Raw genomic sequence first — 26,980 nt, forward strand, 5'->3', positions numbered from 1 at the left:
CATGCGTTTGGGAGGATGCAGTCGGGGAAGGTGGCAGGGCCTGATGGGTTTCCGGTGGAATATTATAAAAAATTCAAGGATATGCTGGAACCCCTGATGGTGGGGATGTCTGAAGAGACTATAGGGAAGGGGGTTTGCCACAAACTTTGGGGCAGGCATCGATTTCACTGTTGCTAAAAAAAGATAAGGATCCGATGGAGTGTGGGTCATATAGGCCCATATCACTTCTGAATGTGGACGCAAAAGTATTGGCGAAGGTACTGGCGGGTAGGATGGAGGGGTGCCTCCTAAAGATGATAGGTGAGGATCAGACAGGGTTCGTGAGAGGGAGGCAGCTGTTTTCAAACATTAGGAGGGTTTTGAATGTCGTTATGGCACCGGCGGAAGGGAAGGAAACAGAGGTGGTTGTGGCATTGGACACCGAGAAGGCATTTGACGGGGTAGAATGATGGTAGTTCTGGAGCGGTTTGGGATTGGACCAAAATTTGTGAACTGGGTAAAGCTATTATATAAGGAGCCAAAGGCGAGTGTCCGCACAAACACATCAGCTCGAGATACTTTTCTCTCCACCATGGGACGAAACAGGGATGTCCTATGTCTCCCCTGCTGTTTACACTTGCGATTAAGCCGTTGGCCATTGCATTAAGAAGTTCAGGACCATGGAAAGGAATAGTGCGGGGGGTGACAGAGCATAGGGTGGCCTTATATGCCGACGACTTGCTGCTGAATGTGTCAGAACCGAGTGCGTCGAAAGGGGGAATATTGGAGCTACTGCGAGTATTTGTGTCTTTCTCAGGGTACAAGCTGAACCTGGACAAGAGTGCGTATTTTGTGGTGTCTCGGCCAGGGGTGGGGGCAGGGATGGGGGGGGGGCTGCCATTCCGCAGGGCAGGGACTCACTTTAGGTATCTAGGGGTGCAGGGTGCCTGGGAGTGGGGCAGGTACAACATCACTAGTTTAGTGGGGAGAGTGAAAGCCGATCTGGGAAGGTGGGATGGTCTCCCTCTGTCGCATGCAGGTCGGGTACAGACGGTTAAAATGAATGTGTTGCTGCGATTTCTGTCTATTTTCAATGCCTACCGATTTTCCTGCCAAAGGCTTTTTTCAGTGAGATTGCGGGAAAGATTACCTCGTTCATATGGGGAGGGAAGGTGGCCAGAGTGAGAAAGGTGCTGCTACAGAGGGGAAGGCAGGCAGGGGTTTGGATCTCCCGAACCTGATGTAGTACTACTGGGCAGCGAATGTGCAGAAGGTGAGGAGCTGGGTCAGAGGGGTTGATTCCCAGTGGGTCAGAATGGAGGAGAGTTTGTGCAGGGGTTTGGGACTGAAAGCACTAGCAACAGCGCCGCTCCCGATAGCTCCGTGGAAATACTCAGGGAGTCCGGTAATAATAGCTTCATTGAAAATCTGGAGGCAGTTTCGCCAACACTTCGGGTTGGGGGCAGGGTCTAGGGAAATGCCGATTCGGGTGAACCACAGATTTGAGCCAGGGAGGTGGGATGGAAGCTTTCGGAAATGGGAAGAGAAGGGGATTAAGACGCTAAAAGATTTGTTTCTTAGGGGTCGGTTTGCAAGATTAAGGGAGCTGGAAGCGAAGTATGGGCTGGAGCAGGGGGAAATGTTTAGATACATGCAGGTTTGAGATTTTGCCAGGAAGGAGATACAGAGCTTCCCGGAAGAACCGGCCTCCACATTGCTGGAGGAGATGCTGACTAATCACGTTCATATGTTTTGTTCCTGTCCAAAGCTGGAGGATTATTGGAAGGAAGTTTTTAGGGTAATTTCCAAGGTGGTGCACATGGAACTGGACCTGGGTCCCCGGGAGGCCATATTCGGGGTGTCGGACCAGCCAGGGGTGGAAACGGGTGCGGAGGCAGATATCGTAGCCTTCGCCTCATTGATCGCCCAAAGACAGAGTCTGCTGGGCTGGAGAGCAGCCTCTCCACCCTGTGCCCTGGCGTGGCGAGGGGACCTGTTGGAAAACTTGATCCTTGAGAAGGTTAAGTTTGAACTGAGGGGCAGGACGGAGGGGTTCTACAAGTCATGCGCATTATTCATTATGCACTTTCAAGAACTGGATAACATCGAACATTAGTTGGGGGGATGGGTGGGAGGGTTGGGGGGAGGGGGGCTGTGTGTATTAAGGGTGGCTATGGGTAACCCCGGATTCCTTTTTGTCATTTGTTTATGTAAACATGCGGGCTAATGTTTGGGGGTTGGTGGGAGGATGGGATCGTTGTTATTGGGATTGACATATTTATTGTTGATTATTGTTTATTATTGGTGGGTGTAAATTTGGGAGAAAATGTGAAAAAGGAGGAGAATAAAAATATTTTTTAAAAAATTAAATGGCTGCTGCAACCATGTCAGATCCCATGGATTTCTCAGCAACTAACCCAGATTTCAGTGGCTACTGCGAGTCACAACATCATGTTAAAACTCTATTGCCCTCATGAGGGATTTCAACCTTCACTTTTGAAGATAGCCTCTGAATTTCCTCAAAGATTGCACCTCAATGGCTGCTCATCTCCCAATGGTTCAGTTTGTAAAAGTATAAAATTCTCACGTCATTCTGTGGACAGGTAAAAGCATGGGCATAAATGTAACTCTACAATCTCAAATGACCAACTATTGGATTTAGCTCCTTTTCTTTGTGTACTTTATATTTTAGCCTTGAAAGGCAAACAATTCGCACAGAAAAATAATAATTTAGATAATACTACTTCCAGACATTGCTTTGTGCTTGTTTGACATGTTGGCCTCACAAAAGGATGGTTTAATTTGGCCTCAACTTTCTTTAGTTCAAACGGTTGCAGAAAGTTCACAATACCAAAGTTCTAAGTATTTATTGTTGTTTTATGGTAGTGTGATATTCATGAAGTAAACCTTGATACTCAAACTGGTCTTTGATAGTTAACCTTGTCAACATTTGTCATGTCAAATTAAAACATTACCTAGTTTTTTTTGCTGAACTGATAAAGCCTGAAGCTTGAGTCACTTAATTGTGTACCAGATATAATCATTTTCCCTAATATAAACAACATACAAACCAGTGGATTACAATTTTAACCTTCCAAGAAAATGGGTATATATTGTTGCTAGGGCTATCTGTTACCACACTCCATTTCTCCTCATCCAATCATACACTATCACTGACTGTAGAAAAATTCTCCTTGTTTCCCCACAAATTGTAAATACAATTTCTAGTTCATTATCAGTGGAACCTCATCAAATCACATCTTTGCTGCTATTCACCTACAGAACTCTACCTTCACCTTTGGTGCATCTAGTTCCAGTAGTCATCATCTTCATCTGTTTCTTTGGTGCAGTTTCCATCTTTAAACCCTCCAAGTCGAAGTAGCACAACTTTACACATACTTGATGCATAGATAGCCTGCCTATTAATTGCCAGATTTGATCCAACTATGTCAAGCTTTACCATACCTTTCTCTTCTCAAGCAAAAGCATTGACTACGCCAAGATCATTCTTGAGGATCGTCTCCTCACAGTTAACCATTACCTCAAACTCTATCTCCTGCTCCACCACCATCATCTCCTATTCTATGTTTGTGAGACATTCTTCATATCACTAAGATCTACCCTTTCCAGTCTCTTCCCATCTACCCAAGCTTATCTCACCCGCATGACTGATCACCTGCTTCCTCACTCAATAATCCCACCCCATTCTCTGAACTCTCTCTTCACACTCCACCTCTTTGTTGTTTCTCTCCGCTTTGAAAAGCTTCTCAATTTCCTTTAACCTCATTTTCAATCAACTCTCCGAACATTTCTATCATGACTTGGCATTTGATCGCAATGCCTTGCGATATCTAACTCAATCTAAATCCTGCTGATTACTTTTTGGCAAATATGCATATTACAGCGAGACAAATAGTCTCAATTTAATATGTAGTTTCCGAGGCACCCGACTTGTTAGTATCTATCCCCTTTGCCTCAGAGACCTTGGGCGAGTGCGGTTGAATACTGGTCTCCACAAAGGGGGATCAAACTGAACCGCACTAGTAGGGGTCTTCCAGAGGATCGGAGGCTCCAGGTGCCTTTGGGCAGGGTGGTACCCTAGAACTGCTGATGCCACCTGGGCATTCTGGCAGTGCCACCTGGGTGCCCAGGTGGCATTGCCAAGGTGCTAGGCTGGCATTTCTTACGCGGTGGTGATCGAGCCATGGGGTGTCCTATGTGGGTGTCAGGAAGGTGCGGGGAGGCCTCAGGAACCCTCCCATAGTATGTTGGCGCTGAGGGGGGATCAGGCGTCATGTCGGAGGCTCCAGAGATCGGGAGCCATTTAAAAATGGCGTCCCAATCTCTTGCTGCACTGAGAAGTTACAGGAAGTGGAGTTCCTCAGTGCACAATAATAATATTCTGTGAAAATCTCCTAGTCGCCGGTTCGGGTACACTGAGGGAGAATTCAGAATGTCCAAATCACCTAACAGGCACATCTTTTGGGACACGTGGGAGAAAACTGGAGAATCCGGAGGAAACCCACCAGACATGTGGAGAACGTGCAGACTCTGCACAGATAGTGACCCAAGTCGGAAAGCAAACCCGGGTTCCTGGCGCTGTGAGGGAACAATGCTAACCACTGTGCTACCAAGTCTCTTCAAAATGGGCTATGTGCAGTCTCGGCCTATCTACCTGGGGGCATGTTAAATAGCGGGGCGTTTCTCGGCACTGCAAGTGCCGGGAAACATGTGGCTAAACGTGTTGCTATGTGACTTTTTTTCGCCCCTTATATGTTAACGCTGTCATATAAATGCTGAACTGATGTGTTCCTCCAATGGATTATATCATTGAAACACTATCGGCGGGATTCTCCGTCGGCAGATTCCTCCGTTTTGCTGGCTGCGCACCCATGCCTGTGGGTTTTCCAAAGGCTTGGGATGGCCACAATGGAAAACTCCGTTGGCCGGCTGCCAGAACGCAGGATCCCGCTCGCCCGGCCGGAAAACGGGGCTGGCGGGATGGAGAATCCCGCCCTATGTTTTTTTCAAACTGTTTTATCTTCCTTTTTATGTTAGACACATGTGCCCTGGTCTTTCTAGGCGCAAATATCCATCCTAGGGTGAGGACTTATTGTCAGGAAACTCAGGTACACTCAAAAGGTCTGAGTGTGCATACTTTATCTAGTCGGAAGCCAGCCAGATAGACTGCCTTAGCTCCCTATCAGGTAGAGAATACTGCAGAAGAGACGGAGTCCAGAGAATGGTCGAGTTCGATGGTGGAGTGGAGATGGAGGTCTGATGGGGGCGGAGGGATTACCCACGATTGCCTGAGTGGGTGGGAGGTGTGATCTAATGACATGAAGGGAGAAATGGGAAACCAACCGGGCAAATAATAAGGTCCACAGCCTCATTATAATATTTAAATGAACAACCACCCTCCTGGAATCAAGTTGGTTGCCCACCCGTTCATACCCGTCCCATTTCCATTAAAACAAAAAGTGGGCGGGTTTCAGGTCAGTTGGGTTTGGCTTTGAGGTTTTTTTTTTAAGTTTTAACATTCCATCAACACAAACCCACCCTTTTTAGGGGTTAAAGCTACCCCCATAGTGCAAGTTTAAATAGTCAGTCGAATCATCAAAAACGTTTTTAAGATTAAACTAACAAGCAATTAGCCATTTCATTCTTATCACTGGAGAAACTTTCGAGGAGAACACCAGCCCTTAAACAAAACCGAGTGGAAATCGCTGAAAAAAGAGACAGGCTGTTGAAATTTTTCATCTTGCACTCATCAGGACAGATTTGCAAGAATACCAAATCTAAAGGAAAGAGAACAACAATTTTTACTGCATGAGAAGAGGGTGCCGATTAGTTGGCAAGAGGAGTTTAATTGGTAGAGGTGTTGCCATGGAGAATGTACCAGGGAAAGGTTAACTGCCAGATTTTTGTTTAAGTTCAAAGCAGGGTCAACTCTGATTGGTCAAGGTATCATGCCATGGGGAATAAACCAGGGAATGCCTGTCCCTCAAGTTTTGTTCAGTTGAAAAAAGCACAGCGTGGACATGTTCTCCCTGTTTGCAAAGGAGAGGGCACTGGATGTGAATATATGTAGCTTCTAGCACATAAACTATTTCTTTAGTTCTGCTGTGTTAGAATCATAGAATTTAACAATACAGAAGGATGCCATTCGGCCCATCAAGTCTGCACTGGACCTTGGAAAGAGCACCCCACTTAAGTCCACCATATCCACATAACCACGTAATCCCACCCAACCTTTTTGGACACTAAGGGCAATTTATCTTGACCAATCCATCTAACCTGCACTTCTTTGGACATGTGGGAGGAAACCGGAGCACCCGGAGGAAGCCCACGCAGGCACGGGGAGAACGTGCAGACTCCGCAAAGACAGTGACTCAAGCCTGGAATCGAACCTGGGACCCTGGGAGCTGTGAAGCAACTGTGCTCAGAACTGTGCTACCGTGCTGCCCTGTTAATTATTTTTGATTTTTAAACTATATTTTCGTCTTTAATGGAAAGCGTTGATCACATGCTCTGAGGTAACTGCAAAATGGTGGAGATGACTTTGTAAAGCTGTGGCTGTGAGAGATATTTAGAGTGGAAGACTTGTCTGGTGTATAAATGTCAGCAGTTGGACTGAATGACTCCGCTGTAGACACAATGTAGTTCTGTATAAGCAGGAAGTTTGCGGGTAAATTCAGCCAACCTGTTTTGTTGCTACCTATGTCGATGCCTTTGGCACAAACTATTTTGTCAAACATAAAATGTACTGAAACAAACAGAAAAGAAAACAATTTGACTGTTAGTTGTAATTTTAAGACTGGGGTTTTACCAGGAGTCTAATAGCAAGGTGCAAGAGTCAAAGCTAACAAATCAGTTATTGGCAATATCAGCTGTATAATCTTGCATCCATTATAATGCAATTTGAAATTTGAAACACATTTGCCACATGAGCAACAGAACAAGAAGGCAATTCTGCAATTACATCAAATGTCATTTCAACTAATCTGCTATCCTCAGTGCCACCTATCAATTGCCACTGTGTGGCAGTGAACTGCGACACATATTTAATTCCTTACCTGTTTCACGAGTAGATGTTCTGCCTCATTCTCTGCCCCTTCAGGCACTGTGGAGCATACGGTACGTCTTTCCCTTGGGATTGATGATGTCTGGACATAAAAAACCAGTAATTTTGGTTACATGTTTTAAGAGAGGTTCGGTGATCTTTCCTTTGCGTTTTAAATGTCCATGTCATTAGAAGCACATAAATGGAAATAATCGGAGTGGAAATAAACTTGCTACATGCCTGATTTCAGTTTTCACCCACAACACTTACATTTATGTCTCACTCATATGTTGATGACCATTTCCCTAATTACTTCTCTCACCACCAGCTGTTTCACCACCAACTACGCATATATATTATTTTGGCAATTATTTTCTACATATTTAAAAATCACACCTCCAATTTAATCAATGAAATTTTTTTTTATGCGGTTGTTTAAATAAATTACAAAATTTCATCTAAGTTTGGTCACACCGTTTTTCAGGTCCCTCTGGTGGTTGCCTAAGACTGGTCTTTTACATGGAGAGGCCTAACATAGATTGTAAGCACCTCTTGTGAACCCGGATGTCTATGAAAAGTGAGTTCAATGGCACTCTGGTCATCAAATAAGCATTTTTTCTCAATATTTGCAAAAACTTCCTTGTCGAGGCAATGTGAGCAGGAATGTTCCCTTGATTTCACAATCCACATGATGACCCCCCCACCCCACCCACCCACACACACACACATTCCCCCCACAAAGTTCCATTGTCTAATTCACCTCATCTCCAGGGAGACAGTCTTGCCCCACTGGGCTGTTCTGTGGAGCCACATTCGGTGCAGGTAATTTCCAGATGAAATATTAATGAAGCCCAATTTTGGGATAGCATTGGACCTCTTGAATTAGTGTGAGCACTGCTGAAAAGAACATAATCTGGGCCCAAAAATGGGCCCGAAGGAATTTCTAGCTCACCGAATTCTTTTACAAGACTGAAATGAAAATAATTAAATTACCTACAATTCAAATGTAAGGAAGAATTTTAAACCCCCATTTTCATCAGACGGGAATTAGACTGTGGGAATCCAGGCATTGTTTCAATCAATGCTTCACATGATGAATCAAGCATTGTATTCCAGTGTATTCAGCAATAAGAATGTATCAGCTAATCAGTTACAGCAAAGTTTCCGGGCCGAGCTGTGGAGTGAGAAACATATCCAGTAATTTTCCTAAGGCTGCGCACGCCGATGCTGAGCTAGTCTTGATAGCCACCAGTCAATCTTAAGTAATGTCCAATGTTCGATTAATAAATCATCCTCTAAGTTACAGACCTTCATTTGAACAAACCAGGAGGTCTCAGCTGAGAATTAGAAACCAATGAGAGTAAATGAGGGATTAAATCAGAGGTAAGAATTTCCTTAAAAGTATGACCTCGTGGTCGAAGTCTTGTTCCTGAATTCCTGCATTCGTGAATTCTTGACTCATCTATCTGTTTGTGTTTAAAGTGATTTCTTTATGCTTTCATATTTTATGCTTTTTGCCAGGAGTTCGACCCTTTTATGTATCATTTGATATTTAATTTCTAAAGCTTTCATTCAGTTCTCAACCAAGTGTATTCAAATGAATAATTAGCAATAAAATCATATTTTGATACCTCCAATCAACTGGACCAGCGACTCTTATTAGAAGGTAAAATAAGAGTTCAAACAGTAAGTAATGAACTGGCAAAATGGAATGTTTATTCTATTAACATTAATGAAGAGAAAAAGTTGAATCTGAGTGAATGTCTCCACCATGTGCAACACGTAAGGAATTTTGGTAATCCGCTTTGCCTGACATTTCAGCTTATAAAGTTGGTTTAATGTGACAAACATGTAAACATAATCAGTTCACAAAAACATTTTAATGGCCAAATATGTTAAGGTTTCCAGTCAATGTAATTGGAAACTATCCATCATTGGACAGTGAAGGTGAACAGTTATTGGAAAGGCTCCCATTGATACAACTTTAAATCCCTGAATCAGAGAAAAATGTCAAGTTTCTTCTTATAAGCTCCTTGGACTCCATCAGAAACTCACAACATAATACAAACGCATTAGGTCTGAAATTTATATTTTCAGAAACCCATGCTTGCAAAATATAAATCCTACACACTGCTGTCTAAATACATTGGCCTTCATCTGTAATAGTTTTCCGTTAATACCTTATAAGCCGTTCCATTAGGGGAATGTTATTATTTTAACAGGAATTTGAGGCGATGACAACAGCAACATGGACATTTATAGTGACTTTAATACTACAATATGTCCCAAAAGTATTCATGCAGATGAAAATAACCAGAAATTGATGAGACGAGGGAAGGGTTGGGGTAACTAAAAGCATGTTCAAAGAGGTAACTGTGAAGAGGATTTTTAAGTAGTGGAGATGGGGAAAAGCATTTTAGCAGCACCATGCTCAGCCTCATACATTTATAGGCCAGGATTCTCTGGTCGCATCCACCTGCCGACCGGAGAAACCCGCCCGAGGTCAATGGATTTCTCTATTGCCTGCGTCTCACCGGTGGCATTCTTGTGGCGGATGGAGCAGAAGAATCCAGCCCATAAAGTTTTACAGCACAGAAGGAGGCCCTTCGGCCCATTGTGTCTGCGCCGGCCCCTATCAATTTTAGTCCCATTTTCCAGAACGTGGTCCGTAGCCTTGTATGCTAAAGTGGTTCGAGTGCTCATCTAAATGTTTTCTAAATGTTGTGAGGGTTCCAGCATTCACCACCCTTTCAGACAGTGAGTTCCAGATTTCCACCACCCTATGGGTGAAAAAGCTTTTCCTGCCCATTACCTTAAATCAATGCCCACTGGTTATTGACCCCTCAACTAAGGGGAAACATTTCTTCCTATCTACCCGATCTATGTTCTTCATAATTTTGTACATCTCAATCAGGCCTTCTCAGCCTTCTGTTTTCTAAGGAGTACAACCCCAGCCTATCGTGCCTCTCTTTAGAGCTGACATGCTCCAGCCCAAGCAACATCCTGGTGAATATCCTCTGCACCCTTTCTAGTGCAATCACTTCCTTCCTATAAAGTGACAACCAGCCCTACTAAAGGCTCTGGAGCGAAGTGGAAGATAAAATAAGGTACAAGATGATGCGACCATCAATTCATATGAAACCAGGAGTAGAAGTAAACTGTGGCTTTAATCAACTAGAACAGTGCCTGCCTGCGACTGCTCTGTTAGTGGGAGCCGCCTACAGGGTGACTGCTCTTCATACCTCCCCTCAAGGGGTGGAGCCAGGGGCGGAGCCCACACAGGCCCCAACATGCTACATTATAGATTATACCATACAATGGTCCATAGGTGGAGCCCACATGAGCAGCAGCGTAATACAGATAAGCACATGGTGAATTGTTACAGCAATACATTCACCACATTCACCCCCTGTTAAAAAAAGGAAGTCCGGCGGGGGTTCAGCCTGGCCGGTGCACGGATTGTGCGCTGTGATCACCAAAGCTCTGGTGTCGCTGTTGGTACCCGCCGGTGCGGGTACAGACGTGGACTCCGGGAGCGTGTCTTCTGGAGCTGCATTCCTGTGGGTCGGTGAAGGGGGAATGGCGGGTGGGAGGGGGTGCGGGTGCCATGTGGGGGGGGGGGCAAATATGTGTTTCGGTTGTTGGAGGGGACGGGCCCTTTGAAATCGATACTGAGGCGCTCAAAAGGGTGGGATGCCTTTACCAGTTGGGCCTTATCCGGTTGATAGAAGTGTGGCTTAAACTCCGTACAGATTTGACAGTCCCTGGTCATGGCTCTGACCTCCTCCGTGTAGTAGGGCAGGTTGCAGGCCTTGATGTAGTGGAGAAGCCGGGTGACCCCCAGTTGGCAGAGGTCATCGTGGATAGCACATAGTCGGTCATCTTGCACGCTGGCGCATGTGCCGCGGGACAGGGCATCTGGGGGCTCGTTGAGCTTTCCAGGACGATATACTATATCGTAATTATAGGTGGAGAGTTCGATCCTCCACCTCACGATCTTATCATTCTTGATCTTGCCCCGCAGCGTATTATCGAACATGAAGGCTACCGATCGTTGGTCGGTGACGAGGTTAAACCTCCTACCAGCGAGGTAGTGCCTCCAGTGCCGCACGGCTTCTTCGATTGACCTTTTCGAGGACCCGACCCCGACCATATGCGCCCTTCCTGCAACTCCTCCTTCCCGACTGCCTGGCACAGGCCTGGGGTATTCTTTGGTCGGGGGTACATGAGGGCTTTGAAACACTACTTCTAGAGAGGAGGCTAATTTTACCATCTCTTCCAGGTCTAGGACTTCTTTTCGACAGGCCTGCCTGATTAAGGGTAGCGGCGAGAGCGACCTCTGATGCGATGCTCTCCACCTGGAAGGGGACGGACTCGTCCACTGCGTGCATCGCAGCTTTGGCAATATATGGCTTGATGCAGCTGAAGGCCTGGTGGGCCTCACCCGCCAGTGGGAAGACGGTGGCTTTCATTAGTGGGCGGGCTTTGTCCGCATAGTTGGGGACCCACTGGGCGTAATGTGAAAAGAACCCGAGGCACCTTTTCAGGCCCTTGGGGCAGTGGGGAGGAGGAGTTGCAGGAAGGGCGCATACGGTCGGGGTCGGGTCCTAGAACCCCGTTTTCCATGACGTAGCCGAGGATAGCTAGCCTGGTTGTGTGGAAAACGCATTTCTCCTTGTTATAAGTGAGGTTAAGGGTTCGGGCAGTTTGGAGAACACTCTGGAGGTTGGCATCGTGGTCCTGCTGATCAAGGCCGCAGATGGTGACGTTATCCAAGTACGGAAATGTGGCCCACAGCCAGTACTGGTCCACCATTCGTTCCATCGTTCTTTGGAAGACCGAGACCCCATTCGTGACGCCAAAGGGGACCCGGAGGAAGTGAAAGAGGCGGCCATCTGCCTCAAAAGCCGTATTGTAGCGATCCTCTGGGCGATTGGGAGCTGGTGGTACGCAGACTTCAGATCCACCGTGGAAAACACTCGGTAGTGCGCGATCTGATTAACCATGTCTGCAATCCGGGGAAGGGGGTACACATCGAGGTGCGTGTACCGGTTTATGGTTTGGCTGTAATCTACAACCATCCAGTCCTTTTCCCTGGTCCTGACGATCACTACCTAGGCTCTCCAGGGGCTATTGCTGGCCTCGATGATTCCCTCCCGCAAGAGTCGCTGGACCTCGGACCTGATAGAAGTCCTGTCCTGGATGCTGTACCGCCTGCTTCTGGTGGTGACTGGTTTGCATTCGGCAGTGAGATTTGTGAAGAGCGGGGGAGGGTCGACCTTTAGGGTCGTGAGGCTACATACGTTGAGTGGGGGTAGGGGCCCGCCAAACTTCAGGGTGAGGCTCCTGAGGTTACATTGGAAATCCAGTCCCAATAGCTGAGGAGCACAGAGGTCGGAGAGTACATATAATTTAAAATTGGCATACTCGGCGCCCTGTATTGCGAGGGTTGTGGTAGTGCACCCTCGGACCTGCACCGAGTGCGACCCGGAGGCGAGGGAAGATTGGGAGCGAGCAGAGTCTTACCATGTCCAGATGAATGAAGCTCTCTGTGCTTCCGGAGTCGAAGAGGCTGGACGTTTTGTGTCCGTTTACCCGGACGGTCATCATAGAGCTCCGGAGATGTTTGGGTCGTGACGGGTCAAGGGTGACCGCGCTGAGTTGCGGGTAGCCGGCGTGGCCGAAGGTGCTGGTTCAGTCCCAAGATAGGCTGCCCCCCGTTGGTTGCACGTGTCGGGCGACGTTGCAGATGGCGGCCAAGATGGCGGCCCCCATCGGTCGCACGTGCCGGGCGGTGAGGAAGATGGCGTCCAAGATGGCGGTCCCCATGAATCGCACGTGGCGGGCCGCTTGGTGAGGATGGCCAAGATGGAGGCCCTCGTGAGGCGCACATGTTGTGCGGGCTTGGAGATGGCTACCCCTATGGCCAACATGAGGCCGATGACGCGTCTGCGGGGGCAGAGCCGGCAGACAATCTGCCACACTGCGGGATCTGCGGGCCTGTGAGTCCGAGGGTCGGGCCTGCGATTTAGAGTTTTTGGACCTGGCCAGGCAAACTTTAGCAAAATGTCCCTTTCTCCCGCAGTCACTGCATTTCGCATTCCGGGCCAGGCAGCGCTGCCTGGGGTATTGAGGCTGGCCGCAGAAATAACAGGGTAGCCCCCCATGGTGGGTGGGCTGCCGCGCGACATAGGCCTGGGGTATTCTTTGGTGGGGGTCCATGAGGGCTTTGAAACACTACTTCCAGAGGAGGCTAATTTTACCGTCTCTTCCAGGTCTAGAGCACCTTTTTCGAGTAGGCGCTGTCTCACGTAGTTGGACCTGACTCCAGCCACGTAGGTGTCCCGGATGGCGAGGTCCATATGTTGAGTGGCTGTAATGGCCTGGTAATTGCAGCTTTGTGCAAGGACTTTGAGGTCGTGTAGGTAGTCTTCCAGCGGTTCCCGGGGTACTGGCGGCGAGTGCTGAGGAAATGCCGAACGTATACCTTGTTCACGGGCCTTACATAGAGGCGCTCTAGCGAGGGCGTCTGCATAGGTGGCTGCTTCCTCGAGTTGAACAGAGATTCGATGGCTCACCCGTGCGTCGAGGAGACTCAGCTTCTGTTTGTTGGAGGTGGAAGGCGAGGAGGAGGCAGCGAGGTAGGCCTTGAAACAGCGGAGCCAGTGCGAAAAAATCTCTTTCGCCTCCGCGGCCTGCAGATTGAGTGCCAGTCGGTCAGGTTTGAGGGCCGATTCCACAGTGGAGTTGATTAAATTGATGCGACCATCAATTCACACGAAACCAGGAGTACAAGTAAACTGTGGCTTTAATCAACTAGAACAGTGCCTGTCTGCGACTGGTCTGTTAGCGGGAGCTGCCTACAGGGCGACTGCTCTTTACACCTCCCCTCAAGGGATGGAGCCAGGGGCAGAGCCCACACAGGCCCCAACATGCTACATTATAGGTAATACCATACAATGGTCCATAGGTGGAGTCCAAATGGGCAACAGCGTAATACAGATAAGCCCATGGTGAATTGTTACAGCAATACATTCACCACGCAAGAGTCAGAAAGTTAGATGATGACCAGAAAGCAGAGACACAGGTCTGGATTTTCAATGGGGATCAGGGACTAGAAATAGGGGCTAATTCTGGGTTTCAACCTCACAAGCATTCGTTCGATACACCCACCACAATCTTCACGGATCCAGCTAATGGAAGGCCAGGGAGAAGACTGCCATGATCTCCCTATGCTGGAGATTCAATGGAAGGCCATTCAGCTCTCAGTGATCAACAGCACCACTGGCCAAGGTTATAGGTGCTGCTCTGCAGACAAAACAACTGGTGCCTGATCCTGGGAGGGCCATGGCTCCAGGGGATGGTTTGTGGCCCAGGCATATATGCCTTGCATAGTCTTTCATGCAGCCCCCACTACCCCCTCCCCGCCAACTCTGAAGCCACCCACTGTATTGGCCGAAATATGGTCCAGGTCATTATGGGGCGTCCCACATTGACGAATGAATGTTCCAGTTGGCATGGGAATGAGGCATTAATAGGCCCCACGATTTACTTTATTTCAGAAAAATTTCGAGCACAAAATTCTTCTTTTTCAATTAAGTGGCAATTTAGTGTGGCTAATTAACCTAATCTGCACATGTTTTTGGGTTGTGGGGTTGAGACCCACGCTGACACAGAGAGAATGTGCAAACTCCAGACAGACAGCTACCGGTATTGAACCTGGATCCTCGGCGCCATGAGGCAGCAGTGCTAAGCACTGCGCCACAGTACTGCCCCAGGCCTCACGATTTGCAACCGGACTTCAATGATGCCTGCTTGGAACTGGGATCAGGGCTGTGGCAACAAATTGGCACAGAACCTGCACCATGCCCGCCCCCTCCAATTCCAACTCCAACCTATAGAAAAAAATTGCAGGCACAGGTCAAGTTGCAGGAGCAGAGCCAGAAAGGGATATGCAGATTAGGCTAAAATTTGGAAATAATGCTACAGGATGAAGAGTCAATGACATTTGGTTGAGACAGGGATGATGGCTGAGCAAGACCGGATGGTCTCTTCTTAACCCTGTGCCGCTCCACCTCCCTCTACTCCTTTAAGACCTCCCTTAGAGCCCTTTCACCCCCTCATAATCTTTCCTCTGTCTTAATATCCATTGTGCCATAAGCCTGTGTGAAGCACCTTCAGATGCTTTGCTCTGTGAAAGACACAGCATAAATGCAACTGCAGTCTAAGCTGTGTCAATTTACTTTCCTTGCTTTTAATGCATCTCCCAGTTCCATCCCATCTTCCAGCAAAAGAGACAATGGTGGCAATGTCATGGAAACATCATCATCCAAGGTATTCCCATTTCAATTGTTTAAAATTAGGTATACTTTGTAGATGTGCAAATGTATGGAATGTAGTGAAGAAGGTTCATGAGCTGCAGATATCCACAGGGTAATATGATGTTGTCACCATAACAGAGACCTGAATAGGCTTGGTACAACATATTCCTTGATACAAGGTGTTCAGGAAAGATTGGAAAGGAAAGATCGGAAAGGAAGAAAGGTAGCAGTACTGATTAAGGAGGACATTAAGGAGTGCTGGAAAGAGAGGATGTCTCAAAGAGGTCAAGGACAAAATCTATCTGTTTAGAGCTAAGAAACAACAGAGGTGCTATTACAGTATTGGTACTCTCTATAGTCCACAAACTACTGGGAAGGATATAGAGGATCTAATTTGCACAGAAATTACAGAGTAGTACAAGAATTATAGAATAATTAAAATGGAATACTTTAGTTATCTGAATATAAACCTGGGTCGTAATACGTAAAAGGGCAGAGATGGGAAAAAATGTATTAAGTGTTTTCAGGGGAACTTTCCAGATCAACATGTTTCTGGTCCATTGAAAATGGAAGCTGGATCTGGTTCTGGTGAATTAGCAGGATCAAATGGATCAAGCATCAATGGGGGAACATTTAGGGCGCAGTGAACATAATGTCACAAGGTTTAGGTTCACGATGGAAAAGGACAATGAATAACCTTGATTAAAAAATAATTAATTGGGGCAGGACCAACTTCAGTGGGGTGAGAACGGATCTGGCTCAGGCAAATTGGAATTAAAGATTGGCAGGCAAAACACCAACTGAACAATGGGCTGTCTTTGAAGAGCTGGTTTGGGTAGAGTTGAGGTACATTGTCACAGGGTTAAAGGTAATGGAGAAAGGCAAATTCACAGCTCTCTGGATGATTAAAGTGGTGGAGAGTAAGATAAAGCAGAGAAAGGGGGCATGTGATAGATATCAGGTGGATAATTCAAATGATAACCAAGTTGAATGTAGACAATTCAGGGAGGAAGCAACAATAGAAGTAAGTGAAGCAAAGAGCACACATGAGAAGAGTCTGGCAGCTAATGTAAAAGGGAAGACAAAGGCCTTCTCTAAGCACATAAATAGTAAGAGGGCGGTATAGGAGGAATAGGGTTAATTAGGGACCAAAATGGCCATTCATGCATGGAGGCAAGGGGGCGTGGCTGAGGTACTGCATGAACATATGGCATTTATCTTTATCAAGGAAGAAGTTGCTACCCAAATCTTAGAGAAAAAGAAAATAATTGAGACATTAGGGCAGCTAAAAATTGATAAAGAGGCATTATTAGAGCGGCTGGGTATATTTAAAGTTGACGGAACGCATCCAAAGATACTGAAGAAAACAAAGGTGGAAATTGATTAAGTGCATTATCAGTCAGTAATCCAGTTTTTAAAAACAACTTCAAATAATCTTCTTAATATTTATTTTAAAATTTGATTTTGTTTTTGTTCCAGACAAGCAGGTAAGTGAGCCAAGAGATTTGCACATAATTTAAATCAGGTCAGTCCTTTGGTGATATCAAACGATTTGTGTGTTCAATTTATCTGCTGGCTGTTCTTTCACTTGTCGAATTATGAGCATCTCTACATACTGGGATCCAAAGTAAATTAAATCTGAATTTCTAATTACACACAGTTGCAAAAGCCTCAACTAAAAGTGCCTATTACATGGTTTGCAGTTAAAACCATCACCTGTACATGGTGGATTTCTACACATTTTGGGATTGATGCGCATATTATCTTCTGGCTCAAAGAACAGGTAGGTGGATATGGTTCATAAATAATGCTTCTGTTACACTGCTATTATCAGTCTACTGCTGCAAATGAAGCAGAATTAAGCAATACAGATTGACTGCTGCTTATCACAGGACATGATGTGAAGATGCCCGCTTGGGACTGGGGCGGGCACAGTAAGAAGTCTTACAACACCAGGTTAAAGTCCAACAGGTTTGTTGGAATCACTAGCTTTCAAAGCATTGCTCCTTCATCAAGTGACTCACCTGATGAAGGAGCAACACTCCAAAAGCTAGTGATTCCAAACAAACCTGTTGGACTTTAACCTGGTGTTGTAAGACTTCTTACTGTATCACAGGACACTTACCTGGTGTTCCAGTTTCATCTGAAACTCAGTGCACTACTGCAGATATTCAGACACCTAAGTTTGTGCATGCATTGACATTTGGTTAACATTATAATACTCATTTGAGCCCACCATAAATAAGCCAATAATGATACAAGCCAAGAGCAAGATCAGAACAAAGTAACATAGTAAGCAGGGTCAAATAAGGTGCTATAGCAATGCAAGTTGTTATTTTTCCTGTACATGAAGTGAAAGAGGAAAGGAAAACCAAACACAGGTCAATGCAATTTGTATGGTTGTGATGTTTTATTGTTCACTCGGGGAGTCTGAATTGATTTGGCAAAAACATTAATTTTTTTGCATGCATGTTATAGCCTAGAGATTTGGATAGTTATGGTACAGACTCCATTGTTCTTTCCATCGCATGGCTGACCAGGAATCTCTCCTGCTCTTACTGCCTGCCACTGATGTGTGTTGGAAGGATTGGCAGACTGATAAACCTGTTTGGCCGTGCTAGGATCACACATTCCTTGGCTATCAAGTCCTGGAGTGGAATTCAAACCCAGAGCTTCTGGCTCCGAGACAAGTTGCGATCCACTATGCCACATGACCACCAAAATCTGTACAAATCTGGTTAAATCAAAATTAAGCCAGCCGAACTTTTAAAATCACCACTGATGTGAAGACGAAACTTCTTTGTACATTGAAACAATAATGAAACAATTTACAGAGGCAATGAATTTGCACCTGACGTACACCGCTGTATTCCAGAAAACTTTTTGAGATGTGTTTATTTGTAACTGGACTTAAGCAAAAATTTCTAAAACATAAAAGTTCTACTCACAGAAAAATCATTGTCGGGAAAAAGCAGCATATCTTTAAGGAGGTGATCCTGAATTTGGCTCTCGTTTTCTTCAATGACTGCCTCATAGTCCAGTGGTTCAACGATTTTAGGCTTCTCTTGCTTCAAAAGAAAATATTTTTGGAAAGCATTAATCCATCTGCATTTAGATACTGAGGAAGTCCAAAGGACCCTTGTAAACTATCACTAAACATCAATGTAGTTAGTTAGAGGACACAGATCATAAGTCTTACTCATTCTTGCTCAACTGATTTCTTTCTGCAACTTATTGATTTCATCACATTCACATTACAAATTCGGCCTTATGAAAATTGTCTTTTCAGCTCTTCTCACTTGCAAAAGCTGACTACAAAGATTGTGAAGACTAGATGCATGTATTTGAGTGAATACTCACAAAGCTGTATTCTACCCACTCTACAAAGACACAATCAAGCTATGTGACTAATTCATTTCTGACATCTCTGTTAAATTTGCATTGCAATGCATCGGAATGTGCAGTAAAATCTTTAGATAAACCTGCGCCAAATAGCGCTGCCAACTGTGCATGGGCATATTCCTGGAGGTTTCAGCATATGAGCTCCAAACACACCAGGCCCTTGCCATTGTCAACCTAAAATGTCCATCTTCACAGCTTACAATCTTCCTATGCCAATGGGAAGCAAATGGACTATTCATGTTAATTGGATGATTCTTAACTGTCAAAAAAAAACTTTTCCACATTTCCAAACAACAGTGTTCAAAGACAATGAAAAGACGAACAATTTGTTGTTATTACGCGATGATTTTTCTCCTGAATTGGAGAGTAGTATCCAGGAAATTAATCCTGGAAGTTGCACGGCCAACTTGTTTTCTGCTCAGCATTCAACTTGTGAATGATTTCCAGTGGGGCATTGCAGGGTAGACTCTGACTGAATTAAAAATCTCCCACAGGCTGAATTTGGCCTAACTCAGTGCACAACATTGCACAAAACAGGAACAGATCTCCAGTTTACCAAGATTGACATCTATGCAGCATGCTCCAATAACCAGTGAATTATTAGAGCGAGGGAAGAAAAGTACAAGCAGCTGTGCTTCTCCTGACAGCAAGCGTACTAGCTGACTAACTAAATTATCCATAACAACAATATAGCCTTTGACAAGGTGCCACACAAAAGGTTGCTGCATAAGATAAAGATGCATGGCATTAAGGGTAAAGTAGTAGCATGGATAGAGGATTGGTTAATTAATAGAAAGCAAAGAGTGGGGATTAATGGGTGTTTCTCTGGTTGGCAATCAATAGCTAGTGGTGTCCCTCAGGGATCCGTGTTGGGCCCACAATTGTTCACAATTTACATAGATGATTTGGAGTTGGGGACCAAGGGCAATGTGTCCAAGCTTTCAGATGGCACTAAGTTGAGTGGTAAAGCGAAAAGTGCAGAGGATACTGGAAGTCTGCAGAGGGATTTGGATAGGTTAAGTGAATGGGCTAGGGTCTGGCAGATGGAATACAATGTTGACAAATGTGAGGTTATCCATTTTGTTAAGAATAACAGCAAACAGGATTATTATTTAAACTATAAAATATTAAAGCATGGCGCTGTGCAGAGACCTGGGTGTGCTAATGCATGAGTCACAGAAAGTTGGTTTACAGGTGCAACAGGTGATTAAGAAGGCAAATGGAATTTTGTCCTTCATTGCTGGAGGGATGGAGTTTAAGACTAGGGAGGTTATGTTGAAATTGTATAAGGTGTTAGTGAGGCCACACCTGGTGTATTGTGTTCAGTTTTGGTCTCCTTACTTGAGAAAGGACATACTGGCACTGGAGGGTGTGCAGAGGAGATTCACTAGGTTAATCCCAGAGCTGAAGGGGTTCGATTATGAGGAGAGGTTGAGTAGACTGGGACTGTACTCGTTGGAATTTAGAAGGATGAGGGGGGATCTTATAGAAACATATAAAATTATGAAGGGAATAGATAGGATAGATCTGGGCAGGTTGTTTCCACTGGCAGGTGGAAGCAGAACTAGGGGGCATAGCCTCAAAATAAGGGGAAGTAGATTTAGGACTGAGTTTAGGAGGAACTTCTTCACCCAAAGGGTTGTGAATCTATGGAATTCCTTGCCCAGTAAAGCAGTTGAGGCTCCTTCATTAAATGTTTTTAAGGTAAAGTTAGATAGTTTTTTGAAGAATAAAGGGATTAAGGGTTATGGTGTTCGGGCCGGAAAGTGGAGCTGAGTCCACAAAAGATCAGCCATGATCTCATTGAATGGCGGAGCAGGCTCGAGGGGCCAGATGGCCTACTCCTGCTCCTAGTTCTTATGTACTTATCTTATGTTCTTATGTTCTATAACTATCATTTTGGAATGATGGGCGCGATCTACCCAAAAGGGAGCAGAGTCTCACAGTGTGTGATTAGCTGGGTGTTTCTCGGCGCTCCAAGCGCTGAGAAATACCACACTATCAAACGGCCATTCGGGTAGATCGGGGGCCACTGCAGAGAATGCCTGGTCGAGGCCACACTTAGTCCTATTTTCTGTACTGAGGAGCTCTACTTGCTGGAGTACTCAGTGCAGGGAGATATCAGGATGCCATTTAAAAACGGCGTCCGAATCTCTCGACCCACACAATGCGACCCCCAAACTCCTCCCAAGCCCAACTCACATACAAGGGGGTCCTCTCCCCGTCATGTGAAAAATGCCAGCTTGGCATCTTGGCAGTGCCAGTCTGGCAGTGTCCCTGCTATTTGGGAGTGCCACATAGGCACTTTAGCAGTTCCAGGTGGCACTGCCAAGGTGCCAAATTGCACTACCAGGATGCCCAGGTGGCACCAGCAGTGCCAGGGTGCCACCCTGCCCAGAAGGCAAGCACCTGGGGGGCCTCCGGTTCCCTGGGAGACCCCCCATGAGTGGCATTCCATCTGGTCCCCATTTGTGGAGACTAGTACTGGACTGCGCTCAGCTGAATTCTCCAAGGCAATAGATCCCACACCTTTGTTAGACCTTGAGAAAGCATATTAGAGATGACTAGCTGTCTCACTCCAATATGCAGACTTGCCGACGTCTCGCACGATCACGTTAGATCTCGTGAGGCGTGGCGAGCCGGGTAGATCCCTGAAGTGGAATCTCCCGGCAAGTTCCTACAGCCTCCGTTATTTGGGATTAGACTGGACTATTGTGTTCAATCCTGGATGCCACATATTAGGAAGGATGTACAGGCTTTAGAGAGGGTGCAAAAACTATTTATGGAAATGGTTCCAGTGATGGGGGACAGAAATTAACTAGATAGGTAGGCTAAGTTGCTGTTCTTCTCTTTCGGAAAGAAAAGATTGAGAGGAGATTTGATTGAGATGCTCAAAATCATGTAAGGCTCAGATAGAATCAAAGGAAGAAGTTTTTCTGATTATCAAGGTGAGTGGGGGGGGGGGGGTGCAATGGAAAGGTTGAGACTTAGAGAACACCGTTTTAAGGTGATTGGCAGGAGAATCATCTGCGACATGAGGAATGATTTTTATTTTCAGGCAGTGTGTGGTTAGGAGTTTGAATGCATTGCCCAAAAGTGTGGCGGAGGCAAATTCAATCATGGTCATCAAAAGTGAATTGAATAAGCACCAGAAGGGAGAATAAAATGCATGGCGAAGAGGCAAGGAAAGGGGAGTGGAACTGGCTGATCTGCTCTTGCAGAGAGCCAGCACAGTTACAACAGGCCAAATGGTCTCTTTCTTTGTTGCATGATTCTACGAAGGAGGATCTGAAAATAAAGAAGGGCACTGGAAGTTAATTGTGTGTTAAAAGAACCTGGGCTCAGCGCCAAACAGCTCTAAACCCTAGATGTGGGAATAGCACTTTAAAATATTTTGTGATGTATTTTATGCTGAACGTAATGGACACAAATTTAGGTTGAGGACGATTAGCAGATAATCTGTCCATACTTAAATTTCAAAGTCAGTATAATACTGCACTTTACAGTCTCACCTCCATCACTCAGTCTGTATACAATTTCTGCTGCTGGATGATGACTCTGCCAGCTAATTGACATCAGAGGAAGGAGCCAGGCTCACATTAATGTCTCCTTGGAACCCCAAAGTTTCATTTTTTTGTCTAGCGTTTAACCCACCTGGCATCATCCTGCTCTCCCAGTAAAGTACTAACAAGAAGTGTATTAAGACCCGAGAGCTAGCTGCACCTCACCAGATAGCTAAATGGACATTATAATTGTGATACAATAGTGATAAGGATAGTCTTAGAACACAGAGGTTTTCAACAAAGGCTGTTCGATCAATACTCCACCTTAATTTTGAAGTTTAAATGTCGGCAGTAAAGAGAATGGATGAAATTTTAACTCACTCAAAGTCAATTCACCTAAACAGTTCAAATTGGGCCCATTTTGTCAATAATAATTTGTGGTCCTGAATCTGAAGTATAAAAGTTTAAGCCTTTTTGTTTATCTCCTATTATGTATAAAATCCATTCACAAACATCTTAGAAGAAGAGCATGACTTACTGCAGCAGTCAATTATTGCTGCCCATAATAGCACAGATTATAAAATGTCATATTAGTTGTCCTTAGTTTTACCTTCATGAACCTGAATAGTCTAGCCTGCTCCTCATTCTCACTCATGTTCCTGTTGTTGTTCAGTAGTGAAAAGTCCCTTAGCTTTGAGGTGCAGCACAAGAAAGGGTACAGCTGACAATCTGCCAATATCTCCTGTGGTCAGCACATTATTGCAGCACCTGTGGGAGGGTATGTTGGGACGGGTCAACTCAACAAAGGGGAAATTGATGTTATAGATATCCTAGAGCAGTGATATTAAGAAACAGCTGAAATCACTGGATACTGCAAAGACTCTGATCCCTTTCAGCAGTACTACTAAAGACTTGGTCTCTCAAACTTGCCACGCCCCTAGCCAAGCTGTTCCAGTACACCTAGAAAACTGGCATCTACCCAGCAATATGGAAGATTTCCCAGGTACACAAAGATCAAGTCAAATCCAACTCAGCCAATAACCATCCATCAACCTACTCTTGATCATCAGTTTGGTTATGGAAGGGATCATTAAAAGTGCTATCAAGCAGCACTTGTTTATCAATAACCTGCCCACTGACGCTCAGATTGGGTTCCACCAGGGTCACTCAGCTCCTCACCTCATTACAGCCTTGGTTTCAGTAGGAAAAAAGAGATGAATTCCAGAGCTGAGGTGGGAATGACTGCCCTTGACACCATTTGACTGACTGTGGCATCAATGAGCCCTAGCAAAACCAGAGTCAATGGGAATCAGCGGGGATCTCTTCACTGGTTGGAGCCATACCTGGCACAAAGGAAGATGATTATGGTTGTTGGAGGTCAATCATCTTAGCTCCGGGACATCACTGCAGGAGTTCCTCAGGGTATTCTGTCATAGGCCTAACCATCTTCAGTTGCTTCATCAATGACATTCCTTCCATCATAAGGTCAGAAGTGGGGATGTTCGCTGATGATTGCACAATATTCAGTACCATTCGCGACTTCTCAGATAATGAAGCAGTCCATGCCCCTTGCAAACCCATGCCCACCACCATCTAGAAGGACATGGGAAACATGGGAACACCCATATTTGGAAGTTCCCCACCAAGCCATTCAGTCTCCTGACCTGAAACTATATCCGTTCCTTTACTTTCGCTGGGGCAAAATCCTGGAGCTTCCACCCTTACAGCATGAAATGAAAAAATGAAATGAAAATCGCTTATTGTCACAAGTAGGCTTCAAATGAAGTTACTGTGAAAAGCCCCTAGTCGCCACATTTCAGCGCCTGTCCGGGAATCGAACCGTGCTGCTGACCTGCTTGGTCTGCTTTAAAAGCCAGCGATTTAGCCCAGTGAGCTAAACCAGCTCCTGTACCTTACATGGACTGTAGCAGTTCAAGGCAGCAGCTCATCACCAGCTTCTCAAGGGCATTTAAGGATATGCAATAAATGCCGACCTAGCCAGAAAAGCCCACATCCCTTGAATTAATAAAAAAAGGTAATGTTTTTAACTTTTAACTTTGCTTGATCATGTTGAAAATATTATTTATATTCAGAAAAAAATTGTTCTTTACTTTGTAATTATTAAATTTTATAACATCAACATGTCATAGCCTGATTTACATTTAATCTCTGCTTTCTAAATGTTTCCCTCAATTGAAATGTTATCTTATGATTCATTTATTCATACCATGTGTACCCATAATGACAAAGGAAGTGGGGGCAGTGGATTGCTTGATCTATTGTGGATTCCAAATGCCCCAAATGAAAGGTCAAAAATCACTATTTTCATTGACAGCATGACCCAGGTCCTTTCATGTATCTCCAACATTCACTTACTTAGGAGGCAGATGGTTCAAATTATAACAATCCAATGTTCAACTAGAATCTTAATATATTTACTGTTTTAGATGTTTCTATCCTTTTGAGTGATGTGGACATGGCTGGATAGACCAGCATTGTTGCCCATCTAATTGCTCTTGAGAAGGGCGTATATAATTAGTTACATGTATATGCAGAATATAATAATATATGTTACATAAGAACATAAGAACATAAGAACTAGGAGCAGGAGTAGGCCATCTGGCCCCTCGAGCCTGCTCCGCCATTCAATTAGATCATGGCTGATCTTTTGTGGACTCAGCTCCACGTTCCGGCCCGAACACCATAGCCCTTAATCCCTTTATTCTTCAAAAAACTATCTATCTTTACCTTAAAAACATGTAATGAAGGAGCCTCAACTGCTTCACTGGGCAAGGAATTCCATAGATTCAAAACCCTTTGGGTGAAGAAGTTCCTCCTAAACTCAGTCCTAAATCTACTTCCCCTTATTTTGAGGCTATGTCCCCATGTTGTAATGTTGTATTATAAATCCAGGGCTTTTTTTCTTACTTGATGGCTTTCTTTGTACCACTAGGTTTCCTCAATCCTTTGCTCATTGGCTAGGTAATAATATAACAGAATGCCTGTCTAATGCACAATCATCATAATTTGTTTTGCTGATTGCTAGATAGGCCAACAATTAATCTATCAAATCCTTAAATCTATTTAGATATCAGATACGAAAACACTCGGAATGTAGTCATCAAAGTCATGCTGAAACAAGAGAGTTTTAAAGGAAAAAGGCTTTATTGTAAACCCTTCTAAAACACCGCTGTGGTAACCTGCATCTGCTGTGCCAATTTGTGAAGATCCAGCTTTTCCTGTATATACCCTGAAGAATCAGACTCTTGCTGAATATATTAATATTTCATGTATGTCAAAATGCTACCAAGACAGAACATCCTCCCAGATGGAAATGATTGTATCCTGTAAGAAAGCACCTTCAAAATGTCTTTCTTTTGAACTTCACAATTCGCTTGCATCCAGGATTTAAAAAATACTCCAACACCCAAAATTGGATCCTTCGGCATTTCTCTTTGACTTGAAAACTGCAGTAGACAATGAAATTCAAATTGATTTCCTTGAAAAATGTGCTGCTTTATAAATTGAAGGGCCCATTAAGGTCTGACTGGGGAAGTACACCTTTAACAGCCACAAACAAAATAAAAAGAAAACACCAAGGAGTCAGTTAAGATGAAGAGGCAGGATGTGGTTTGTGAGGTTTTATACAGAATTTTAAAAATACTGTTCAAAAGTATCAGTGGTTTTGGAGCTCATTAATAGGTCATTTGTTGTCCTTCTTTTTAAGAAAAACACAAAATCACTTACAGATTAAAAGCAATTGCATCTCATTGTGGACTTCATATCAGATTTTAACCTTCGGGCTTTTGGCTGATTTGTGTCTGGCAGATCGGCAGTTGCAGTAGACAATTCAAGCATTAACCTTAACTTCCTGTTGCCAGCAAATTGCATTACATGAACTGATGGTTGAAGAACTTCAATCACTTTCTGCTTTTGTGGTTATGGCACACAGCAGTGCATTCTGGGAGTAGACACCAGCACATTGTCAGAGCTGCATAAGGGGCATGTATAAAGGTATTAACACAAGGCCTCTTATTACATTGCTTAGAGTGAATCAAAAGATGTGCATTTTTGTGATAACAGAGGACACATATGTTGCATAATGGCAGTCTGAAAGGACTTTCATTGCTCTTGGCTAAACAATAACAACATCACCAGAATGGGAAATATTGAGTCTTTTTATTCTTATCAGGCAGATATAAATCAGGTGCAATAAATAACAATTGACATAGCACCATTAACATTGCTAAATGACCCAAGGCGCATCATAAGAGACATTTTGGAGGTGGGAGAGCTGACGAGGATTAAAGAGAGATTGAGGAGTAAGGCCTTCAGATGGATTTGAGAACAAGGGTGAGAACTTCAAAATCGAAACATTGTTTAACTGGGAGCCAGCATGCAGATGAACAGGACTTGGGGCTCAATTCTATGTGGAGATGGTGGTTGAAGAGTCTGGACTATGCCAGCCTCCATCGGCCCTGGAAGCCACATTCAGATGGCAGGCAGTTCTCCAACCACAACAGTGCTACTGAGAGCAGTGGCTATTGCTGCGGCTGCAGTCAGTCCCTGAGGAGGATCACTGGAGACTGACTGCACTTGAAGGTAAGTGAGGCTTGACCGACTGACCCCTGCCAGGACAGATGGGGAAATGAGGTTTGGACACTGATTGGGAGGCGTTGGAGGTTGCTTTAAACAAATGAGGTGCTTAAATG

At 44.8% G+C, this 26,980-nt stretch overlaps 1 protein-coding gene across 8 annotated transcripts in view; it reads right to left on the minus strand.

The window, feature by feature from the left end:
* dock10 (dedicator of cytokinesis 10) overlaps window positions 1-26,980 on the minus strand; it is a 409,277-nt gene that overhangs the window by 220,932 nt on the left and 161,365 nt on the right. For all 8 annotated transcript variants that reach the window (XM_038815256.1, XM_038815259.1, XM_038815258.1 and 5 more), the window contains exons 2-3: window positions 18,312-18,431; window positions 7,056-7,145 (exon numbers count right to left, since the gene is read on the minus strand). In XM_038815256.1, coding sequence (XP_038671184.1) covers window positions 7,056-7,145; window positions 18,312-18,431 — 210 coding nt within the window. The remainder of the gene's footprint in view (window positions 1-7,055; window positions 7,146-18,311; window positions 18,432-26,980) is intronic.

The sequence above is a fragment of the Scyliorhinus canicula genome, chromosome 13 (genome assembly GCF_902713615.1).
Source record: "Scyliorhinus canicula chromosome 13, sScyCan1.1, whole genome shotgun sequence".
Taxonomy (NCBI): domain Eukaryota; kingdom Metazoa; phylum Chordata; class Chondrichthyes; order Carcharhiniformes; family Scyliorhinidae; genus Scyliorhinus; species Scyliorhinus canicula.